Here is a 25,402-nt window from a genome sequence, read left to right on the forward strand (position 1 = left end):
GAACAAGGTTTAAAGTATTTTCGGCCCATAAGTTTGAACTGAAAGTTTTAAAAAACAATAATAAAAGTAATAAAAATAACAAAAATACAAATTAAATAAAAAAATCAAGTTAAAAGAATAAAAGCTAAAAATTGGATTTAAATCCATATTGCCAAATAAATTATGAATTATAAAATAAGCGTGTAAATGCAAATTTTTCAATGTAAATTTATGAAGGAAATATAAATAAATCTTTTTAAGTAATAGAATTGCAGAATTATTTACAGAAATTAAATTTACAAAGAAGAAAGGAACAAATTTGTTATTATATTTAATGTCCACCTTTATGCTTTGAACGTTAATTTCCAACACTTATCACTTAAATATTACTTACTATACTTCATGTTTTGCTTCAACTCTTTGTCGAAGAAGAATTGCAAAAGTCGAAGAAAATTCGCGAATACAGTTTTTGTTGATAGATAATTTTTGAAAGCCACATTTGAGCCAAAATTTTACCCATACGCATATTTATATAAACCCTGATACTTGTGAAAAGAAAAAAAGAAAATTTTATTAGCAACTTCGCATAAATCAAATTAAAAATAAATAAAATAATAGAACAAAAAAAACTTTTTTAAAAAACAAGCCTTGTATCAAATGCCCTTAAAGGTAAATAAAGTTAGGTCAAACCAATGAAAATTAAACAAATGAAAATTCTGCTTTTAAAAGCAATCTATTACATTATTAAAATTTCTTTCATTCATATATGCACCAAATAATTATAAAAATTTAATACATTTAGGAAGAGCAAAATATACAATCTTTTAAATAAAACAAAAATGATTTTAAGACACGTTAACATAATGCTCGGATTTAAGGGTTAATTTCGTGAGTTAAGAAAAATAATTTTATATTTTGATGGCATGGCGTTTCCGCTTGATACGTTTATAGAAACTATAAATTAAGCTAACTAGAGAGGCGATAACTTAAGAGTGGGGGAAAGCACAAAAAATTTTCTTCTAAAGAAATAAACTGTCTAAAACCTATTAAAATTTTAGACTTTCATAACCTGATCAAAATCAGGTAAAAATACATCAAAATTTTGGTAAAAACGGATTTTTTATAACGGTAAATTTTATCGGCCATTTTGTTATTTTAAAGTTCAAGTATGGTATGCCGTGGTAAGAGAAGCTACTAATTTTCTGCGTTTGCCAAATTTGAGAAATGCTTATGATTTCGCGGCAAAAAATGGTTGAAAAAAGGCATTTTTAGGATTTTGACGGGTTATTACTTTTAAAGGAGGAGAGATAGGTAAAAATTTTCTTCTATGGAAATAAGTTGACAGATGGAGTCCGTCCGTCCGTACGTTTCAAAATCTCATTTTTTTCAAAATTTGTTTGGAAAAGTGCTAAAAATTGTATCTTTACAACTCTGAAGAGCTTTTTATCTTCAACAGAGTAGAAGTTTTGTAAACATGTCCACGGACGGTCAGGGTGAAACTAATAAGCAGTTTTTTCAAAATTTTTTTGGAGAAATGCTAGAAAAACTTTCGAATACATGTCTAATAAAAACAAAGTTAAAAAATTTGATTGTTTTGTTTAAAGATTAGTCTAGTGATTTAAGACGACTAAGAGAAGTACATGATGGTCGTTTATTATAACTCCATCCACAGTACTTTCTTGTATTTGGTTTTAATTACCATTAACGCACAAGAATGCACTAAGGGTGCCTTATAAAGGCATTATTTGGCGAATCATCCTATAACTGTTATTGACTCATTAATGGACTTGGTCCCGTTTGTGCTAAGGCCAAATTATTTTGGTTATATGTCCAATAAAACAAAAAGTTTCCTCCCTATTTTCTTACCGAAAACACATTTTGTATTTTCTATAGCATTTTGCTATCTATAGTTTTTTCGAATTTAACCTCGACCTTAACCAATGTATTTGCGCAAAAGCAAATGTGTGTATATGCATACGTATGGTCGGAGGGTATACTGAATTTGCCTTACCGTTCGTAATGCTAAGAAATAATGGTCTGAGATATAGTCTCAAGTGTATGTTTTTGATCAGCGTCGAATTCTCCGTCTGCCCGTTCTTCCCAATGATAATTCAAAAACTAATTGAGCTAAGTTCACCAAATTTTAACAAATTATTTATTTTAGTAAATGTCAGAACATGAAATTATTATTTAAATTGGACATGATCGGGGTACTGGTTTGGGTAGCTGATAAACAACTTAAAAAGTTTTTGGCTATATCTTAGAGAATATAAAAGCTGTGATAATGAAATTTCACACAAACGAATATATAAGTAGGGCCAATGCGTTTGATAAAATTCGCTGAAATTGCTTAACTCCTTCTGGTAGCTGCCATGCAACTTCAAAAGCTTTTTGGCTATATCTCAGAAACTATAAACCCTATGATATTAAAAATTCACACAAGCGAATATATTAGTAGGGCCAATGTGTTTGACAAAACTCGTTAATATTTCTTGGCTGTGTCTGGTAGCTGCCACACAACTTCAATAGTAGTTGGGCAATATCTTAGAAAATATTAAAAACGCAGTACTGAAATTTTGCATAAATTAATATGGTAATATGGCAACTTAAAGTCATAGTCTGTCCCATAGTCAGCTATGGCATATATATTCGCACATAGGATAACAAATTCGTACGGATATCACAAAGTTGACAAGGTCAACTCTATTTTTTCTCGTTTTAAATGAAATTTTTTATCACACCGTTTTTTAAAACCTCCACATTGAGGTATATTTTTGGACACAACATTTGATAATATCATATGAAATTTCAAGTTTATAGTTTTGATCGAAATGGGAGTTGTTCGGAAGCTCAACGAACTGAACCTTCTAATGTCAAGAATGTAGCTGTATAAAATTAGTTCTTTGGTGGCTCATCAAAGAGAGTTTCCTCATCCTTTATATTCTAGTATTCTTCTAGGCACATCAGTCGACAACTTTTTCTCTAATTTAAAATATGCAACTTTATTAAATCAGCATGGACAGAAAAGTAGTTGTTCGATCCATAAATCACTTCTGTGATTTTTGACTTAACACTTTCACAGGTTCGCTATTTCATTTAGTTTCGTGATTATTTAGATGTTATTTGATCAACTACCATTTTTAAATCGATTTGGGAGACATTTTTATCCATATCTTAAATCGTATCCATATCCATATCTTAAATTTCTTAAAATAAAATTGTAAAATTAAAATTCGAATAAAATGCAACATAGGCATTTTCTGTAGTTAATTGTATTTTTTTGTATTTTTAATAACTTAGCTTTAAATAAAAGTAAAATTGTAAAAAATAAATTTTTAAGTCAGAATAAAATCACATCCGCATCAGAACGGACGGAAATAAATTAAATGTTTTAATTCTCAGCCAAGAAAAACATTATTTGGCGACAAACGTGGCCCAGTTCGAAAGATAATAAATACTAAAAGTGTCACTTTAAATAATCCGGAGTTTCAAAAAAAATTCTCATAGAAGAAGACGCAAACATCAAAACCAAAATAATCCGGTGTTTCAAAAAAATTCTCATAGAAGAAGACGCAAACATCAAGACCAAAATAATCTGGTGTTTCAAAAAAATTCTCATAGAAGAAGACGCGAACATCAGAACCAGCAACAACAGAAACCAACAACAGCAAGCAGACACCATAATAGTATCCTTCCGATATCGCTGTGATCATCCCTAGAACCCATGAAATTGTAAGTCAAGATTGATTATTACATTTTACATTTTCTCATAAATATTAAAAAATTATTAAAATATTTAAAATTAAAATAAAAATTAATAAAAAAAAAAATTATAAAAAAAATATTATTAGAATGTTAATTAAAGTAAAAATTAATTTTATAAATACATCCTATAGAAGTGGGTAATTGAAAAATATATTCACAAAAGCTTATCTAACAAATTCTTTTTGTTGAAGATTTCCAAGAAACATATTTGAAATTTTAAAAATTTACACCAGAAAAAAATAAAAAAAATTAAGTGAAAAATTTTTTAATTGATTAAAAAAATCTTTATACTAAAAAAATTAAAAAAAAGAATTTTAAGTGAAAATTTTTAATTGATTAAAAAAAATCTTTATACTAAAAAAATTAAAAAAAAATTTTAAGTGAAAAATTTTTAATTAATTGTAATCTTGTCACCACTATTTTTTTTATACTTGCTTTTTCTTTGTCTACCTTAAAAGATGAGTTTAACGTCAGAGCAAGTACAAACCTTAGTTAATACAATTGTTGAATGGACTAAAAATGAACTTTCAGCTCAAATATCTAGTTTGACTGGAACAATCGAAAGTTTAAGGCCACCCCAACCACAGATTTTTCAACCTGTTTCAATAGTTGATGGCACTCGCGAGACACACACTAGACTTGATTTAATCAAATCTCTACCCGAATTTCGGGGCGAACCCGCAGCATATCCTGCTTGGAGAACTGCTGCAAAGTATGCCATGGACTACCATACACGCGGGTCTGAAACTTACTACATCGCTACCGGCATTTTACGAAATAAAATTGTGGGGTCTGCAAACGCGACCCTAGCGGCCTTTAATACCGTTCTAAATTTTGATGCAATTTTGGGAAAATTGGATCAGGAATATTCCGACAAACGACCTTTGCACGTACTAGAAAACGAACCCAGTATCTTAAGATAAGGAAACCGAACACTTACAGAATACTATGACATGGTTGACAAACAATTAACCTTAATTATCAATAAAAATATTATGAGTAATGGCCAAAACCGAGCTTTAACTACAGCACTTAACGAACGGGCCTGAGAAACTGCTCTTATCGTATTCATATCAGGACTTCACCGTCCTCTGTGCGACATTCTGTTCTCGGCTCGACCTGCTGATTTACCTACGGCTCTTGCTACAGCTCAAGAGTTTGAGGTCAATCATAAAAGAAACGAATTTGCAAGCACCTTCGCCTTTGGTAATTATACAAAAGACAAGAAAACTCCATTTCAAACTAAAACCCACCAAAACCAACAGAGGGATGGCGTAACCCCAATGGAAGTCGACCGTGAAAGCTCACAGTTCAGAAGAACTACCCAATTTAATACCAATACACCGCCGCAACAATTTAACTCAAATACTCCACCACAACAATTTAACCAGTACATAAATCAGGAAGATCACCATTTTTAAAGATTCCGAGAGTAAATCATATGGAAACATATGATAACGACTCTGCGGTCTCATCATCATTTGAACATGAGACTCTCGATCCTATCGAAGATGTTCATTTTTTAGCTTAAGGTCGCTCTTGCCATTCATTACTAAAACTAGTAAGAACGGTCAAGAGCTTCGAATATTAATAGATACATGAAGTTCTAAAAATTATATTAAAAATCTACCGTTTCTAAGGGGTGGTACCCCAGTAAATAAACCATTCGTGGTTAAATCTTTAAATGCAAGTAATTATATTACGAACCAATGTAAAATAAATATTTTGGGCGAAACGTCCACATTTTATATCCTTCCAGCTCTGGAAGCTTTTGACGCCGTAAAAGTCTATGATTTCCTAAAAAGGGTAAACGCATATATTAATTTCAAAACAGGTGTACTTACTTATAAATCAGCAGACAAAAAACTTCAGCATGTTTCCTCAATACAGGCAAATTCGGTAACAATAGATAACAATTCAATTCCTAAAAACATTTTATTTGATTTTGAAAATTTAATAAAAAAAACATTTCGATGTATTCGCCTAAGCTAACGAAAAACTACCATATAACACTACCATATAACAAAGTTAAAGCTATAATAAGAACAAATATGAATGGGCTCATATACACGAAGGGCTACCCTTACCCGATATCTGTTACAAACTTTGTTAACGAAGAAATAAAAACGTTATTACAAAATGGAATTATTAGAGAGCCTAAATCTCCTTATAACTCACCTATCCATGTGGTTAGTAAAGAAGGTGTTGACGAATTAGGAAAACCAAAATTACGGATGGTTATAGATTTTAGAAAATTAAATGAAAGAACCATATCTGACAGATATCCTATACCGGATACGTCAGTTATATTGGCAAATTTAGGAAAATCAAATTTTTTTACGACACTAGACTTGAAATCTGACTTTCATCAAATTATTTTGTATGAAAAAGATAGAGAAAAAACCGCTTTCAGTGTAAATAATGGAAAGTATGAATTTTGCCGACTCCCATTCGGTTTGAAAAATGCTCCCAGCATTTTCCAAAGGGCTATAGATGATGTTCTTCGGGAATATATCGGGAAATATTGTCACGTCTAGATCGAGCATAAAAACCTGTCCTCATAAAATAAAAGACATCGTTGGTTACGAGCCTCCTAAAACCCTAAGAGCCCTCAGGTCTTTCCTGGAATTGGCTGGATATTATCTTAGATTAATTAAAGACTATACCACTATTGTTAAGCTTTTTACAAAATATTTGCGAGGAGAAAACGGTCATATAGGAACAAATAAATCAAAAGACGTCAAAATTGAGCTAAGCTCAGAGGTCCTATCTGCATTCAATAAAGTTAAGAAAATTCTATCATCAGAGGAAGTGCTTTTATTATATCCTGACTATAAGAAACCGTTTGACCTAACCACGGACGCCTCTAAGACCAATAACAATGATATCTCGAACTCTAACAAAAACTGAAGAACTGAAGAGAACTATGCGGCTAATGAGCGAGAACTTCTCGCGATTGTATGGGCACTGAAAACATTACCTATACGGACAACACAATATTCACATTTACACTGACCATCAACCCTTGACATTTGCCATGTCCGACAAAAATCCTAATACAAAACTCAAGAGATGGCGATCATTTATCGAAGAATTCTCTTCCACTTTCCATTATAAACCGGGAAAAGAAAATACTGTAGCCGACGCCCTCTCAAGACAATATATTAATAATATGTCAGAAACTGAAAGCAAAACCATTCACAGTGAAATTTCTAGCACAAACGTTATAAAAACAATCCAGTATCCCGTAAATCAATTTAAATAACAATTAGTTATTTCGGAATCCGAAAATAATAACAAAACCACTAAAATAATTTTTCAAAAATTTGTTAGGCATACAATTGATTTTAACAATTTACATTACCTTCAAAAAACACTTCAAACTTGTGTAAACCCTAATGTAACTAACGCAATATCTTGTAGACTCCAAGCTTTAGCTAAAGTCCAAAACTTAATATTGTCTTATTTCCCCGGAATAAAATTTTTTCATACTGGAAAATTCGTAATAGACTTGACAAATAAAGACGACCAACTGGAAACAATTAACACAGAACACAATAGGGCTCATAGATCCCTTTAAGAAAATCTAAAACTGGCGAATACTATCTCCCTAATATGAGAAGTATGATACGTTCGATAGTTACAAACTGTAGGATTTGCGCAGAAAATAAATATCAGCGCAAACCCCCAAAACCAGAGATCGGTAAAACACCAATACCAAATCTACTTGGGGAAATCTTACATATTGATATTTTCATTAACGAAAAACAAAATTTTCTTACATGTATTGACAAATTATCTAAATTTCCTATAGTTAAACCGAAAGCCTCTAGAACTATAATTGATATTAAAGAAGCTCTACTACAGATTTTATTAATATCTAAAAATACCAAAACAATAGTTTCAGACAATGAAAGAGCTTTTACTTCAAATAGCATTAAAACATTATTAAGGGATCACTTTAGTATAGAACAATTCTTTATACCCACATTACATAGTGAGAGCAACGGACAGGTTGAACGTTTCCATTCAACATTGCTGAAAATAGCTCGTTGCATTAAGGAACAACATAATACTCGTATAATTGATCCCACTGAATTAATACTCTTATCAACTTATAAGTATAACCACACCTTTCATTCTGTATAACCACACCTAGGCTTTCACAATGTCAAGAAAAAGTACTAAACAAAATGAATTCTAACTCAATTACAAAGAAATACAAACCAGGCGATTAAGTCTTTCTTCGCGTAAATAAACGTTTAGGAACTAAATTTTCTAAAATTTACGTAGAAAAAATTGTAGAAAAAGATTTGGTGCTAATATACCGTGCTAATAAATGGTAAAAAAATTCATAAAAGCAATCTTCGTTAATTTTTCAGACTACTACTGCTACTAATTCGGCTTATAACGGCCAAAATTTTGGACTATACTCATCGGCCAATTTTATTACTGTTACACAAGGAAGTGTAGCATTATACGATACCTTTGCGTATATCGTTCACACAACGTAACAAATTACAAAGAAATAACTGACGAAAGCAAGGATCTTCTTAACAAATTGACAAGTACATCATGGCACCGGAGTATTCTAGAACAACAAACAAGCGAAATCTCGCACATAATTCATACGCTAGAAATACCAAAACGCATACCTAGATCGATAAATTTTATTGGCAGCGCTCTAAAATTCATAGCCGGAACTTCCGATCACGATGACTACAAACTCCTACTGACAAAAAATAACATGCTAATAGAAAATAATAATAGACAGACTAAAATAAACTCAATTTTACAGAGCCGCATAAATACAATTACTGACGAAATTAACAAAATATGTGACAATTACAAAAATGACTTCGACAACTCAGAAGGGTGACAAGAGCGTGTTGCACAATTTTTAAATAATCGAAATAATTATATAATAAACCATTTAAATACAATTTCAATATCAATAGTGTTGGCAAGAAATAATATAGTTAACTCACTTCTTTTGGACGAAATTGAACTAAGATATATAATCAATCTTGGCAATTTCCCAATTAACATTAATAATTTACTCACTGTAGCAAAAATAAAAATTTTGCAAAACAATAATCATCATATTCCACCAATCCTCCAAATAAGAAATGACATGATTATTCTCAACAACGTCCCTCCAACCACAATATTTTACAACCAGAAAGTTACAATAAATGGAACGGTTCTAATAGAATTTAAGGAGTCCATAAGAATTAACGGTACATTGTATCAAAATAATGGCATAAACTTGCCCGATGTTTACACCGAAATACATGCACAAAAATTACTTAAAATATCACAAACTCATCACGCAGCCAAGATGTCATTGCCGTATTTACATAAAATTAATATCGATAATACCAATCACATAGGCTTAATTTATGATGAATTGTCAAACCATAATAATTATAAATGGATAATAATTCTTTTTCTTGTAGTTTTGATAGCAATAATAACTAGCATCGAACTATGCAGAAAAAAAAACGAAGCAATTTGAAATCCCAAATATAAGCGAAATAATTCAACAAATTCAACAACCAAACGAGGGCGTTCGGAATTTAACGATTGGAGAAGTTAGCAGAGCCAACGATATTATAATTTTTTAAATTAAAATTGTAAAATTAAAATTCGAATAAAATGCAACATAGGCATTTTTTGTAGTTAATTGTATTTTTTTGTATTTTTAATAACACACGCAACTGAAAAATTAGATTAGTGCGCAAAATTAACTTAGCTTTAAATAAAAGTAAAATTGTAAAAAATAAATTAAATGTTTTAACTCTCAACCAAGAAAAACATTATTTTATACATCAAATTTTTATACAATTTTTTTGAATCATATTATAATATAATATATCAATTTTTGTGATAGATAAATTTTTTTTTTGTATGACATGGGTCGTTCAATTTTGTACGACATGGAAATAATTCAATTTTTCTTCTTGCACAGTGTGGTAATATGATATCCGTATTAATTATTTTTTAATTTATCTACATTATTTTCTCATATATGCATGTACTTATTTGACTAAAGAGAAAATATTGTTATTAAAACAAAAATCTGTTATATATTAATAGGTGTTTATAAAATATCGTATAGAAATATTACTTTTTTTAGATTTATAAACTTGAAACAAATTTTTATTATCTTCTTTGTAAAACACCATTTATTTCAAATATTTTAAAGTTTCCTCTTACGAAATGGAATAGTGCGATCATATCCAATTTAAATAGGGTTCTGGCATTTACTGTAATAAACCATTGTGAAAATTTGGTGAACTTATCTCAATTAGTTTTTGAGTTGAAGTTGGGACGGACATACGTTCGTACGGGTATAAAAAATAATTTTTTTACCAGGATCTATTAAGAAAACTATTTCCATTATTTTGCCCTTTTTTCATTTCGATACCTTTATTTATAACAAAATGAGAAGTGTTTTTCCTTTCCTGACTTAATCTTATGTTTTTGAGGTACAATAGTTGTATCCGGACCCGTTAATATATACATATAATTTGATATGAGATATCAGTAATATGACATAAGAAATGCCTTAAACTTATTCTACAACGCTTAGATTATACAATTTTTAACTGAATTAGCAATAATCTTGCTCATGTGTAAATGGTACAACTTCATTTTACACTAACGTTCTTCTTTTAAAATTATTTTCGTGGATTTGAATCTTTTTGCCGAAAGGAAATTTTGCGTTTATTCAATAATTCCACATCTATTCTAAATTGTCAACAAGATATTATTAAAGTCTCTTTAAAATGTTGGCCACTTTCACTTTTCCATCATGTTTAATGGTATTTTCGAAATTTTTGATTTCTAGAAATACAAACTTTAATAAATACTTTAATAAATTGAATGTAATTTCTGGGCTGATTAGAAAGAATGTAGAAAATTAAAAAAAAAAATATTTATCATTTCAATTAATTTGATAGAATAATGTAAGCTTATTAGCTTGACAGCTTATTTTTGTGCATATGTTGTGTACGTAAGCTGACGCTAAACGCCTTCAAAAAAGGATAAATTTTTGAATACTTTACGTAACAAAGAATTGTAATTTGAAGTGTATTTAATGATAAATATAATAAACCCGATTTAGAAAAGAAAATATAATAAATAAAAACGGTAAATATGTATGTTGGCCGTGTAACTACTATACAAATTTATAGGAAAAAATAAAAATAAAAATGAATTGGTTTTAAATTATAAAATTTTCAAAACAATTTTAAATAATGTTGAATGACAGATTAAAATTTCTGATTTTTCAAGAAAAATTTTATGGTATGTTAAATTTTTCAGAATGAAAAAATTTTTGTTTGAATAATTTAACTGCAAAATGCCATTTGGGTTATTTTGAATAGAATTTTAAAATTTTCAAATTTTTTAAGAATTTATTTTTTAATATTTTGTAAAAATACATAATATACACAAGCAGTTTAACTATACTCAAAAGCAATATTGCCGTTTTAAAAAAGTTTTATATTTTATAATTTTAGTTAACAGTTGTAACATTATGAATCTAGTAATACTTTGTCTTCCAATAAATTGTAATTCCTCACACAAACAAATTGCGCCAGTTCATAATTAACACCTTAAGGAAATAAAATAAATTATCTTGGAAAAAAATTACTATACGGACTGTTCACATTGGAATCTAAAAGGTTTTTTTTTGTTAAAACAATTTAAAACAGCACGTGTATTACTAACATATTTTAAAAGCTCCAATTTTAATTTAACTTTTTATTTTAAGATGTTAAATTCAATTACAAATTTTGAATTATTTTAAACTTAGAAACTACCTTAAATCAAATAAAAGATGAAAGACAATTTAAAATTACAGAATATGTGTTATTAATTAAATTAACATTAATTAAAAAACAGTACTTGAGCAAACAAGAGTTTTTTCGTGAGGTCCTTGTTTCTGTAAGAAATATTCAAGAATGTTCTTGAATTTTTTACACAGACTCTAAATTCTACTGACATATTACGAGGAATTACGAATTATACGAATATTACGAGGGTCACTATTTATATTTCGGGTCCTGGCAATTTATATTTCGGGTCCTGGAAAGTTTGACATTTTTTAGGACAACTTCAGTCAGAACGTTTTGTCAATCGGAGTGGAAAAAGTGCTACGAAAATTGGTTTCAGCGCATGCAAAAGTGTATTGATCTTCATGGGGAATATTTTGAAAAACAATAAAACCATTTCCAATAATAAATGTTTGTTTTTTATTGCTAGACCCGAAATATAAATAGTGACCCTCGTAACATTTCATATCATATATGTGCAAATTAATTACAAAAAGATGAGAAGAGCGGAACCTAACATTAAAGTTAACAATGATGTTATTTAAAATGTTGGGAGAAAAATGGGGAAGAAAACTTGGATCCTTTTAAGGGGAGTGGCGAAGGGAAAATCTTAAAAAAATTTTTGCATCGGCACAATCCAATTAAAATGAATATTGTAATAGCGTGATTAAACTCGCGAATGGTATTCCAGAAATAGAACTTGTCTTGCAAATCATACTTTTAATTCCACAAGTTATAATTAGCCATTGACAAAATAACTTTTCTGAGATTTTATGATTTAATCTTTTTTATTAAAATCAACTTATAAATAGTAACATAATGAAAATTTGAAAGAAACTTAGAACCGAGATGTTGGTGATTCAACTTAATATCGAAATTTCTCCACTAGATTTATTAAGAGTCTATATTTTTTTTTTGTAAAAACTCCTATTTTGCTAATTTGGAGCAATGCTCCAAAAGTAAAGACCGAAAGCGTTGCGTAAAGTCGAGTTTCTTTTATTACGATAAAAATAATTTATTTCTTTAATCATATTAAAAAAAAATCTTTTTATTTAACAAGAGCTATTTCTGCGTGAAATTCTTTTTTAACGTTATCCATTATTATTGTAATATTAAAATATAACGTAAGAGAACTCCGCTTTTAAATTATTCCGCATTTAATAGTGAGCGGTACAATAAAACAACAATGCCTTAATGCTTTATAAAATTGTAAGAAAGAAACTGTCTAAAGGTGTAATTTTCTCTCAACTTGAAAATTCATTTATTTATATAAATTTTTATTTGGTTTTTAATTTTTAAAAAATATTAGATTAAGTACATTTCAAAAATGTACGTTTTACGTTTTGCAAATTTTTTTCCTTATGAAATATATATGTTGAAAATTTCTTAAAAATTGTGGAAAGAAAAATATTAGTTTTTATTTTCAATAAAAGTCTTGAGTTTGATTTTTCAATAAATTAAAATAAATTTTTATATTATAACCGGTCGAAAAATTAGTGAGAAAATAATTAATGACGAAAATAATTAGGATGATTCATTTCGCGCTAGAAAATTTTTTTTCGGTAAATTATAGTATGTTTTACATTACGCACACTGCACTGCACATCATTTAATTTCCGAGATTAAATTACATAAAAAAATTTTAACTATTTTGCCATGAGAGTATAAAGTCGATGAGGACCCTATTCGGAACACAACTTTTTAAAAATCTTTATAGTGGTCTTGAATCGAACTAAACCGTAATTAAAAATAGGTCAAAATATTATTATAATTCTACTTAATTTTATCATATTTTGTAGTACAACCAATTTTTTGCAATGATTCGTAGTATACCAGATCCATTTCAAAATTCATGTTGGTTTCTGGCATTGCGTTGATTGTATTGCAACTTTTTATGCTACAGTAAGCTACGCACAACAAATTTGCTACGATGTAGAAACGACAGCAGAAAGCTACTTACTATACTACTCTGTGAACGCAACGTGATTTTCTTTTCAAAGGAGAATAAAATATTTCGAAGTGTTCCAGATTTAAATTCATGGCTTATCCTTTCTTATTTCTGAGATTGTAGGTCGCATGTAGCTTTACTTCGCATTGCAGGTCTGTTATTCTTCAATTTTAAATATAGCAAAAAAATAACTAAGTTACAATAAACGTCTTAAACACTTGCTAACACGAATTAAGTATTTTGTATAGTGCACAAAACTTACTTCGTCAATGATGGTTTGTCTTACATGTCTGCCTTGAAAGCACAAAATTACGTTTTATTCGTGATAATAATCACACAAACTTTCAGGCTGAAATCTACAATAATTTGGTGGATTTTTTGAATCTACATCTAAATGGTTGTGATGATATTTATGCTTTCACGAGTTATTTTGCCATCGTTATTTGTTGATACGCCAAGAAATTATGAATTACATGGAGCGAATGAAAATAGGAAAATAAAATCTGATGTCGTCAGCAGATAACAGACAGCAATGTATTTTGTCTAGTTAAGTAAAAGTGTTACAGAAGATTATGGAAAAATACCATTCAAAGACTTTTCCAATTTTTAGGCCGTTAGTAAGCTTTTAGTTAACATACTCAGAAAAATGTAAATTTGGCTCTTAGTAAAGTTTAACTTTGTGCCATCCCAATTCCTTGAAATGCTCGCTAGTTAGTTTCGGTAACAATCAGAGCTCAAATATCAAATTTCAAGAAATTCCAGCAAATCCGTTCCTTAGATATAGTAAAAAATGTAAAATCGCTCCCACTTTGGTTTCAGAGCCCTGGTCGTTACAAAATGTGCCATTCGAATTTCCTAAAAAGCTCACTATTTAATTTCGGTAACAACCAGAGCTCAAATATCAAATTTCAAGAAATTCCATTAATCCGTTCCATACATATGGTAAAATATGTAAAATCGGCCCTCAGTTGAGTTTTTGAACCCTGATCGTTTCAAAACATTTATACGTTCATTGTTTTAACACTCCAAATTTAAATATTAAATTTCAAGGAAATTGATTTATTATTTCTTTTATATGGGCGAAAATCTAAAATTGGCTCCTAAGGCCTGATATATTCCAAAAGTTATTTAATAAAGCCTGATTATAAATTTAATTTAAGGCCTGATTTATTCAAAAGTTATTTATAAAAGTAAAAGAAAAACTCGCATATAAAATTTCATGAAAAACGGTTCAGCCGCACATGAGATACACGCGTGCACACACAGACAGACAGACCGACACCTCTCTAAAAATAGTTTATTTACGCTTCCCTACTATGGAGAAGTGCGTTCCCACCAAAAACTCGATATGTAAAATTGGTTTCCATCACATAACCTTCCTTATTGTATGCAATGCGGTCGGTAAAAATTATGAGAAGTTCCGAAAATAAAAACACATGTAAAACTTAATTACGCATTAATTTGTTATACATAATTCATAATTTACGGTTCATGTGGTTCATGTTGAAGTTAGAGGAAATTCAATCAAAAATCGATATTCATATCCTTTCGTACGTTATTTATGACCCAGGAAGGTGCATGACATTTCGAAATCTAAATATGTTTCCAAAAGATATAATATTGCAGTTTTAGATGTTTGCGTTTTTAACAGTGAAATTAATAACATACTCCAAATTGGCTACATTCAGAGTTTTTTTTTAAATTGATCGTGTTGTTGGTTTTACTTTAGTTTGTTGAAGAATATTAGAGCTTCTAATGCATCTATGAGCACATACGATGCCTAATGATGTTTGACTGCCAAAATGTAGAGTACAAAATGGACTCTATTGTAATTTGAAGTTACAGTTCTTTATGATTTAACTTTATATAATGCATATAAAACGGGGCGGGAAATATATACGTCGGGAATTGATGTAGTTATGATCTCAAGAGTTAATAAGCAAAATAAAAAAATTAAGAAACATAAAGCTACTTACTTGAACCCGTACTTCAGGTAAATTGACTTTTATAGCTAGTTCTTCTCTAGAATAAACATCAGGATAATGTGATTTTTCAAAAGCACGCTCTAGCTCATGTAACTGATAAGTTGTAAATGTTGTACGATTCCTTCTGTGTTTTTTTTTTGAATAATCATCTTGACCTAAAATAAAAGTTTGGTAACATATATTTTATTTATAAAAATTTATTAATATTTTTACAGCTGCGAACAAAAAAATTCAATTATAAATTACAAAAAATACATTGTCTCGTATTTATTTTAAAAGCACGCGATTAAAAAATTTTAGAAAAGAAACCAAAAAATTCGTGAAAATTCTTGATTTGAAATTAAATCACGATTTTCGGAGTTCGCCAGAGAATTTGTAAAAAAAAATGAATGGTTTAAACAAGTCTCTTTCAAAATCAAAAATAAATCGCCTTCTCTTAGTTGTAGTACGTTTGTTTACCAATATTAAGAAAAATTGCTTAAAATTCAAGACAATATTCAGCCCTTTCCCATATCATGTAAATATAATAAGGCCTATGTACAGAAAAAAAAGAAAAAGGCAGGTAAAATTTCTATGTTAAGGTAATGTACAGCATTCATGCAGGTTTGTTTGAGTACTGAGTCAAAAGTGGACAATAATGTGAAAAATACGTGGAATACATATTTATTGAGAACGGTAATGTAAATATGACTTGACAGTAGAAGAATGTTGGTTCTATCATACCATTTGAAATGAAATTTCGAAAATAAATATTTAGTATTATTAAATGAAATGAATGATTTACAAAATACTGTTAAACTTGTACTTGACTTAGCTTTGGAAGTTTTTCAACCAAAGACACAGTTATGGTAATCAAGTGTATGCTGATCTTTCCGCACGTTAATTGTATATTTATTTTTATAAAAACCATGATATTTCACACTGTTATGAAAGCGAAACAAAACTATTATAAATTGTAATGGTAGAAACAATCTATGTGAATTTGGTCAAAAAAGAGGAGATTTCTCCTATCATGATGTCGTATTAATTTACTCGATACTATTACTGAAATTTCTAAGAAGTGTGCAAGTTTGAATTTTTTTTTTCTTTTAGTTTAAAGAAAATGGAAAATTAAAACAAATAGAATAAAATAAAAATATAGTTTGTATTTTAATATGACAACCATAACTGTTTCATTTAATTTTGTTATTTACAAAATAATTACAAAACTATTTATTCATGTTTTAAAAATTTTTATTATCTGGTAATTAAGAGATTATTTATAATTCAGAATGTTTATAATTTACACTGTTAATTTATATTTTTATATTTACTACTTTAATCAAGACAAAAGTATTATATTTTATATTTCTTTAAATTTTTACAAGCAAGACTTACATCTTTCATACTTGCAGCAGTAAATGCGAACTGCGAAAATATCATCATTCCGTGAATAAAACGTTATTGAATACTTTTGTTGTAGAATGGAATTCATTTAAAAAAAATTCGCGGAATTTAAAACAAAACAAAAATATTTTTATGTAATTGAAGAATCTTAAATAATCTTATAAAATGAAATATTTAGAAAGTGAAAGAAAAAAAAATATTATTATCAGTTTAAACGTGGATATATAAGATCTACACAGATATTGTTTTCGGGTTTTGATTTCTTAAAACGTATTTTTAATTTTAAACTTTAATATTAGTTTGAGAAAAAATATTAATATTATTAATTATAACGAAAAACACTTCAAAGCCTATTATATTATGTTCATGGTACTGCTAAATTTCTATTCAAATATTTAATCTAAAATTTAGAAAATAATAAAAAAGTAACACTTTTCCAATCTACTTTTAGCACTTTTCCAAAAAAATTTTGAAAAAAAAGTGGTTATTAGTTAATTCAATCTGTCCGTCCGTCCGTGGACATGTTTACAAACCTTTTACACCCTTGAATATAAAATGCTGAAATTTTACATGTAGATTAAATTGATTAGAAGCAAATTTTTTTTCATCTCCACCTCTCTGAAGTTATCGCCTTTCGAAATTTGTAAAATTGAAATATTTGGCACCTTATTTCTGAAACCGCAAGCTTTTTCAAATTTCAAAGCAAACGGTAAATTTCATGCCATTGAAAAATTTAATTATTTTATTTTTGTTACAATTAATCCTTAAAATCGAGTACTATGTTAACCACCCCTTTTTAAATATATTTTCGCTTTATTTCAAAGACTGCATAAATCGTTCATGCTAAGCATATGCAATCCTAGTAGTAGTTTCGTATATGAATGAAAATTATTTTAATAATGTAGTTAGTATACATACATAGATTGTTGTTAGAAACAGTATTTTCATTTGTTGAAGGGAAAAATGCTAAAATATAAACCATTGGTTTGACCCAATATTTTTTTTTGTCAGAATACGTGTGTACATAGTATGTTAGTATATTTCTTTCTTAAGTTATTACATACATATGTATGTACATACCTCAAAAATATGAAATTTTGAACAAAAATGCGTTTTTGTATTTATACTGCAAAAAGTAGCGCGTTTTTGCTTGTAGAACTTGTAAAGAACTTCAGCAGCATTTGCAGCATTAAATTTGTGCTGTCATTATTAAGAAAAAAATATAACCTTAAATTTTAATAGTATGAAATAAGACCGCGTAATAAGACCGCTAAAACATTTTTAATTTCTTTAAAAAAATTTAACTTTGTTCAAAAATTTTCAATAAATTTCAATAGTTTCTTCTAAAACAAAATTCAATAGTTTCTTCTAAAAAAAAAACTTGCTAATTTTCAAAATTGTATAATGTCGGAAACACTCGAGAGTAGTGAGAACATGTAAGTACATACATATCTACATTATCAAAATTAAATTTTTCAATAAATTTGAAATGGTTTTCTTATTATGTAGATTTGAGGATGAAGAAAATAGAATAAAAAGATGGTCCAGTGCAGAAACCAAACTCCTCATAACTGAAAGACTGAAATTAGAAAACGACTTCTGCTCGGGGCGAAGAAAGAAGAGTGTGATGTGGGGAGTAGTTTTAAACAACATTCTTGAAGTACATCCAGAGTTTCCTTATTCCAGAGAGCAAATAGCCAAAAAATTTGCTAATCTTCTAGCAACATTTAATAGAATAAAAAAAAAATAAAAAAACTGGTCAAGGTGCAACAATCTGGATATTTTATGAATTATTTGATGAAGTATATGGCACTTCATTTACCATCAAACCGCCGGAAAACACATTAATACAAAGCCTTCCTTTTACAGAAGGAATCAGCGACGAAGAAGAGAAAAATAGACCAAAGAGATCTAAAAAATATGAAATATATGTTCTAATAAAGCTGAAAATGAAAGAACTGAAGTGAGACACAAAGAACTGTTAGAGATTGAAAACAAAAACATTGAAATAGAAAAAGCAAAGGTATGTATGAAATAATTATTTATTTATGGAATATGTATAAATCTTAATATATTTGTTGATTTCAGCTTCAAGCCCTCATTGAATTAAAAGAAATCATTAAAATAATTTTGCACTGTAGGTATGATCTTCTTCTTCCTCTTCTTGAGGCTGCCAGCAAATACATTTTTAATACATTAGATTTTTGTTGTAAAAAATTTCGATGTTTTTTTATTCTGTTAAGTTTTTTTTGGAAGCTGCTTAGTAAGATGTTGTTTAAGAGAAAATTACTTTCCTTTATCTTTTTTTTGCCATCCGTATCCATTTTTTATTAATTTTTTTTAAACAAAAATAAATTAATAATATTAACATACCAACACCAAGTTTTAAAACTAAAAAGACAAAATAAAATTGACATGTCAAAAACAGATGGTTGCAGTGGGACGTTTTTATTTTCAGAACTTTTTTTTTCAGTTTTTGAATTTTCTTTTGCAGAATAGCGCTGAAAACATAAGAACTACTTTTTAAGATCTGCAAACTTGAACTCAACCTATGTACGAGTAAAATATGTTTTATTTTGATTAGTACTTTTAATCCGAAGAGTTATTCTTGTACATATAACTATGAATGTCGTTAAACATTTGGTATGTCCGAAAGTAAAATTTCAGAGTCATAATAAATCTGATAATGAAGGTAAAATTTAACTTCTTCAAATTTAATAGAAAAACATTTCTTAATAAAGTTGGGTCAAACCAATGGTTTGTTCTTTAGCACTTTTCCATTCAACAAATGAAAATACTGCTTTTAAAAGCAATCTAGCTATGTATTACATTATAAAAATTACTTTCATTCATATACGAGACTATTTCCAGGGTTGCATATGTTTATACTGAACAATTTATACAGTCTTTGAAATAAAACAGAAAAAAAATTAAAGACACTTTAACATAATGCCCGATTTTAATGGCAAATTTGCATCAGTTAAGAAAAATAATTATATTTTTTGATTTGAAACCTTTAGCTTTCTGCATTTATAGAAATTTGAAAAAACTGGCAGTTTCGAAAATATAAGGTGACAAAAATTAAAATTTTAGAAATTTTGAGAGGCGATAACATGAATTTTTACCTGTCTCCACCTCGGTGGAGGTGGAAAAAAATTTTCTTCCAACAAACTAAACTTTTATGAATATCTAAGAGCTGTAAAATTTCAGACTCTTTCAACGTTATGTTTAGAAGAAAAGCGGTGTCAAAAATTTGTAAAAAACGGACCTTAGATGACGCTAACTTTTAGAGGCCATTTTAGTTTTTCAAGTTTAAGTATGATATGGCGCGAAAGAAGAAGAAACCCACTGCCTGTCTGTGTTTGTAAAATTTGAAAAATGGTTTAATTGCAATAAGTAATAAAAAAATGTCATGATAATAAGTAGTAAAAAAATGAGAGACAGAAAATTTTCTTCTACGGAAATAAGTTAATAGTAAAAATTTATGTATGCATGAAATTTCGACTTTCTATCTTCAAGGGTAAAGAAGTTTTATAAACAAGGCCACGGACGGACAGAATAAAACTAATAAGCACTTTTTTCAAAAATTTTTTGGAAAAGTGCAAAAAAAACTTTAACAAAGCTGGGTCAAACCAAAGGTTTGTTTTGTAGCACTTTTGCCTTCACATGTGAAAAGTTCACAAGTAAAAATACTGCTTTGAAAAACAATCGACGTATACTTACCACACTATTAAAATTATTTTCATTCATATACGAAACTATTTCTATGATTACATATATTCAGGATGAACAGTTTATGCAGTTTTTGAAATAAACCAAAAATTAATTTAAAGAGGGGTTAACATAATGCTGGATTTTAAGGGATAATATTGTGTGACTTAAGAAAAATAATTATATTTTTTAATGTCATGGAATTTACCGTTAGCTTTCTGCTTTTATAGAAATTTGAAAAAGCTTGCGGTTTCGGAAACACAAGGCGGCGAAAATTAAAATTTTACAAATTTCAAGATGCGATAACTTGAGAGGGGGTGCAGGTGGAAAAAAACTTTCTTCTAACGAAATGAGCTAGGTCCAGAAGAAAAACAACATGAAAAATTAAAAAAAAAAACGGATTTTATATAATGGTAAATTTTAACGGCCATTTTGTTTTTTTTTTTAAATTTAATTATAGTATGCTGAGATAGAAGATACAACCCACTGCTTTTCTGCGTTTGTAAAATTTCAAAAATGCATATAGTTGTACTACGGTAAGTAGTTGAAAAATGTAGTTTTTAGGGTTTTAGGGAGATATAAAAAATGGGGCAGATAGGTAAAAATTATCTTCTACGAAAATAAGTTTCTAGTAAAGATCTATGTACATATTAAATTTCAGGTTTCTATCTTTTAAAAGGTAGATTTAAAAGCAGTATTTTCACTAATTGTTGAAGGGAAAAGTGCTACAAAACGAACCATTGGTTTGACCCAACTTTATTTTTTATTCACTTCCAAATCAGAATTCTGAGAATTTTCTAATGGCTGTTTCACTTTTCAATAAGATTTCCATTTTTGCAATAGGGTTTTTGTATTTTTTCCCAAATTATTGACTAAATGTCTCACTTTCGAAAACAAAGTAAATAAATTTTGTATACATTTCACAAAAAAACGAGATATTTCATTTTTCAAATAATTGTTTTAAATAATAAAAATAACCAAAAAATTATAAAGTGAAACTGAGCCTTAAAGTGCTGCTTAAACGATTGTGGAGCGTAAGTATAATGTATGCAGTATATAATGTATATAACGTTTTCTCCAAATCATATACCTTTTTCACAAGTAGAAACAGTGGATATAATATTATCATCATTTAAATATGCCTAATTATGTACCGCAAATATGTATTTAAAATCGATTCACTTACTATAATATGTATACGCGTATGCAAAAAATGTGTATATTTTGAAGCAAAATTTTTGCGTGCAGGTACATATACATATGTACATGGATGTATAGCATAAATTGTTTGTGTGTAATAATAAATATAAAAAACACACAATTATTTTTATTTTGGATATAATTCAAAACAGTTTTAGAAATACAATATTTTCAAATTAGTTACACTTTTGAGCCTCTTATGAAAATAAATCATTCAGTTAGAATAAAGAATATTTCTGAATGGTTTACAATAATGTAGTTTTTAAATATAAAAGTGTATCTCAAAAGTTTGCGCTTTATTTTCATATTATATACTTTATAATATTAATGTGATATATACATGGTACATTACAACATACTAGGAGCCATATATCACCGGGTATAGGGTTGAAAATGAGTAAAATATTTGTTGGGAACATATGTAGATGTTAAATGCAAACCATTTCCGAGCTACATCATACAAAAATTTTTATGGTACAGGAGATATACCAAAAAATTTAAGTTATTAGACGTTAAAAAAATTTTTATGGTACATGAGATATAGGATTTTTTTTTTGGTAAAATTTGCAGTTTCGACAATTTCATGAAAAATTGTCGAGACAAAAAAAAAGGTAAAAAATAAAAGGTGAAGAAAATTTAACCTTTCATAAAGCTCAAAAGCTTGTATTTTCCAAAAAAACATGTAAAACCTAATAATACGTGATTCTTTATTTAAAGCCTTCCAATAGCGCTTTCAAAAAATGTTTGTTTGAACTTCTTTTCTGGAACGGAAGCTGTAAACAAAAAATCTTAGGTGTGTTAAAATTTAGTGACGTTCTTAAAATTCCTGTATCTAGAAAAATATTTCGATTTAACACTATATTCCGAACAAAAATGTTACTGCTTTTCGACTCTCTACCCAGTTATATATGGCTCCTAACTAGTTGCTGATTCTCTCCGCAACCGACTTGTTGCGACTTGTGATTTGTATTTCCGCCATAAAATATGTCAAAAGCAAAGATTATAAAATCTAAATAAAAACTATTTTATTGTTAATATTTGCATAGGTATATATACGTATTGGTATATTGCAACATGTTTAGCTACATTTTTATGACACATTGCCAATAAATTCTTTCTCTTTTGCCAATGTTTTTATATGAATACCAATAAACTTGTGTCCATCAAAATATTTTTTATTCAGCTATATTTTACTTTGAAAAATACAAAAGGGCTTTTGCCAAGCTATTTTTATATCTTTATTACAACATCCATATATCGAAATTGGTTTATTTACGAAATTGCTATACATTATATCCCATTTAGTTTTATTTAATCCATATAATTGAAATAATTTTAGCTCGTTTGACTACATATAAGAATTATGTTTATATCATAATAAAAAGGTCAAAATTATTTTTACTGTGACTATAAATATTACGTCGAATTCTTAGTCGAATTACCTTAGCCTGTTCGTCTGTCCGTCTGTCCGTCCGTCCCAACGATAACTTAAAAAGTAACTGTAAAACGATAACTTAAAAAGTAACTAGGTTCACGAAATTTTCACAAAATTGGTTATGAAATCGGGGTACTGGTTCATTTATCTGCCATAAAACTTCCAAATTTATTAGGCTATTTATTTCGCACTTAAACCGGAACAAAAGTTTTAGCCATTTTCGATCCTCTAATCAATGGTATATGTTGTTGTATACTTTTCTGGATCACTTTTATATATTCGTTAAGTATGTTTATAATTTGAAAAGTATTTTTTAGCTTAAAAACTTAACAAAACTGTTCTTTTCAAATTTAAAATATAATGCTGCCAATGACACCTTCTATTCTTCTCTAAGTTCCATAGAGGTGTTAAAAGGATGTTTTGATTGATGTCTAAATATTTGGGATTTGTAAATGTTACCGTTAGAAAGGAAGACAATAAATTATGTTGAATTCTTATGCTATTATACCAGGCGTATTAACTTATTGTGTACAACACAATTCGATACTTTACTTTTAATATGAGAGCGAAATGGATACAAATAACAAATTGTGAACACCAAACTTTGCCACAGTAATTTTCTGAAATATAATTATTTACTGCGAAAGTTTTTTTAGATATCCAAAAATTAGAAGTTCAAATTTTAAATTTTAAAAAAAAAGAAAAGTAGAAAAAAGTTATGATTCGAGTCTTAAGGTTTCTGAAAAATTTTTTAGTTCGGGGGTTTTGAAAATTAGACTCGAAATATGAAATTCCAAATAATATCCATTCAATATTTCTTTCCGTATACCGTTCCTTATTGTACATTGGACAATAGTTATTCGATAATGTTCTGCATTCTACTACAAATTAAATCTTAGGTAAATTTGAGTTCCATTCGTTTTCAAAATCGGTGTTCTACATTTAACGTGTTTTCGAAAATTTTCGAAATCAGCTTAGTAAACATCAAAGACAGCTGATATTTTTTTAAGTTTTTAGTTAATTTCATTTAGAAATTTTGTATTCAAATTTGTCAATTTTCCAGCTTTAATTAAAACTAGAAGATAAATCAATTTTCTAGTTTAAAATTAGTTTTAGAATTAATAAGGAAGCCTTACAATAAATTTTTACGGAAACTGTAATCTATGTTGATCAATCTCCAATTTCTGTTAATCGCATCAAATAGATATGTATTTAAAACTTTATATTAAACATTTACATAAAAGGAGGAATACTTATATTTATATTATGCTAAATTTCAAATTTAAAAACGCCTATAAGTCTATATTTCACTTTTAAAATTTCAAATTATTATAGTAAAGTTGAAAACTTTTGTGAATTTTAGAACACCAAATTTCACTTTCAGTATTTAATTTCTTTTTTAGTTTTAGTTACCAATAATCTTACTCTGTTTATAAATAATATTTGACATTTCTGTATGTAATTAGTAACTAAAAACTTTCAGTTATCGTCAATCGATCGTTAATACATAGCTGTTAATGTTGGTTTATTTTTAAATTTAAATAAGTGTACATGAAAATTAAAAAGAGGTAGCTTTAAAAAATTTTATAATTTACGAGTATTTCTAAAATAATTTAAAAATTTGAAAATTAATAAGCTTTTGTTTTTTCAAAATTGCTTGTATAAACAATAATTAGCTGTTTTAATTTGTTTGTATCTACAATTATATTTATATTCCATTCCAAAACATGAATGCAAAATAGAAAATCATACAGTATTATTTTTATAAACTTATACTTAATCTTTTATTTAAATAATTTTTTACTTTATAATTATTTATTTATACATTACCAAGTCTATAAGAAGTAAAAATTTAAAGTTTGGTGCTGGTATTTATCCTGCTTATTAATTTTTATACCCTGCACTTCGTGAAGGGTATATTAACTTTGGTATGGAGTTTGTAACTACTTGAAGGAGTCATCTGCGGTATGGACATATATATATATTCTTGCTTAGCGTAAAATTCTGCGTCGATTTAGACATGTCCGTCTGTCCGTCCGTCCGTCCGTCCGTCCGATCGCACGATAACTCTAAAACAAATAATGCAATCGACACCAAACTTTCACAAGTTTTTTCTTTTGTGCCAAGGACGAGCCCTATTGTTATTGGACTA

The 25,402-nt window shown here is 28.4% G+C and overlaps 1 protein-coding gene across 1 annotated transcript in view; it reads right to left on the bottom strand.

Moving 5' to 3' along the window:
* Positions 1–416: 416 nt before the first annotated feature.
* The window catches only part of LOC129616957 (GATA zinc finger domain-containing protein 15-like), a 62,443-nt gene continuing 37,457 nt past the window's right edge, over positions 417–25,402 (bottom strand). Inside the window, exons 4-5 of the mRNA XM_055532430.1 lie at positions 15,510–15,673; positions 417–518 (exon numbers count right to left, since the gene is read on the bottom strand). Of these exons, the coding sequence (XP_055388405.1) occupies positions 492–518; positions 15,510–15,673 (191 nt within the window). The 3' untranslated portion in view covers positions 417–491. The remainder of the gene's footprint in view (positions 519–15,509; positions 15,674–25,402) is intronic.

This window comes from Condylostylus longicornis, unplaced genomic scaffold (genome assembly GCF_029603195.1).
Source record: "Condylostylus longicornis isolate FDR11 unplaced genomic scaffold, ASM2960319v2 ptg000342l, whole genome shotgun sequence".
In the NCBI taxonomy this organism is placed as follows: Eukaryota; Metazoa; Arthropoda; class Insecta; order Diptera; family Dolichopodidae; genus Condylostylus; species Condylostylus longicornis.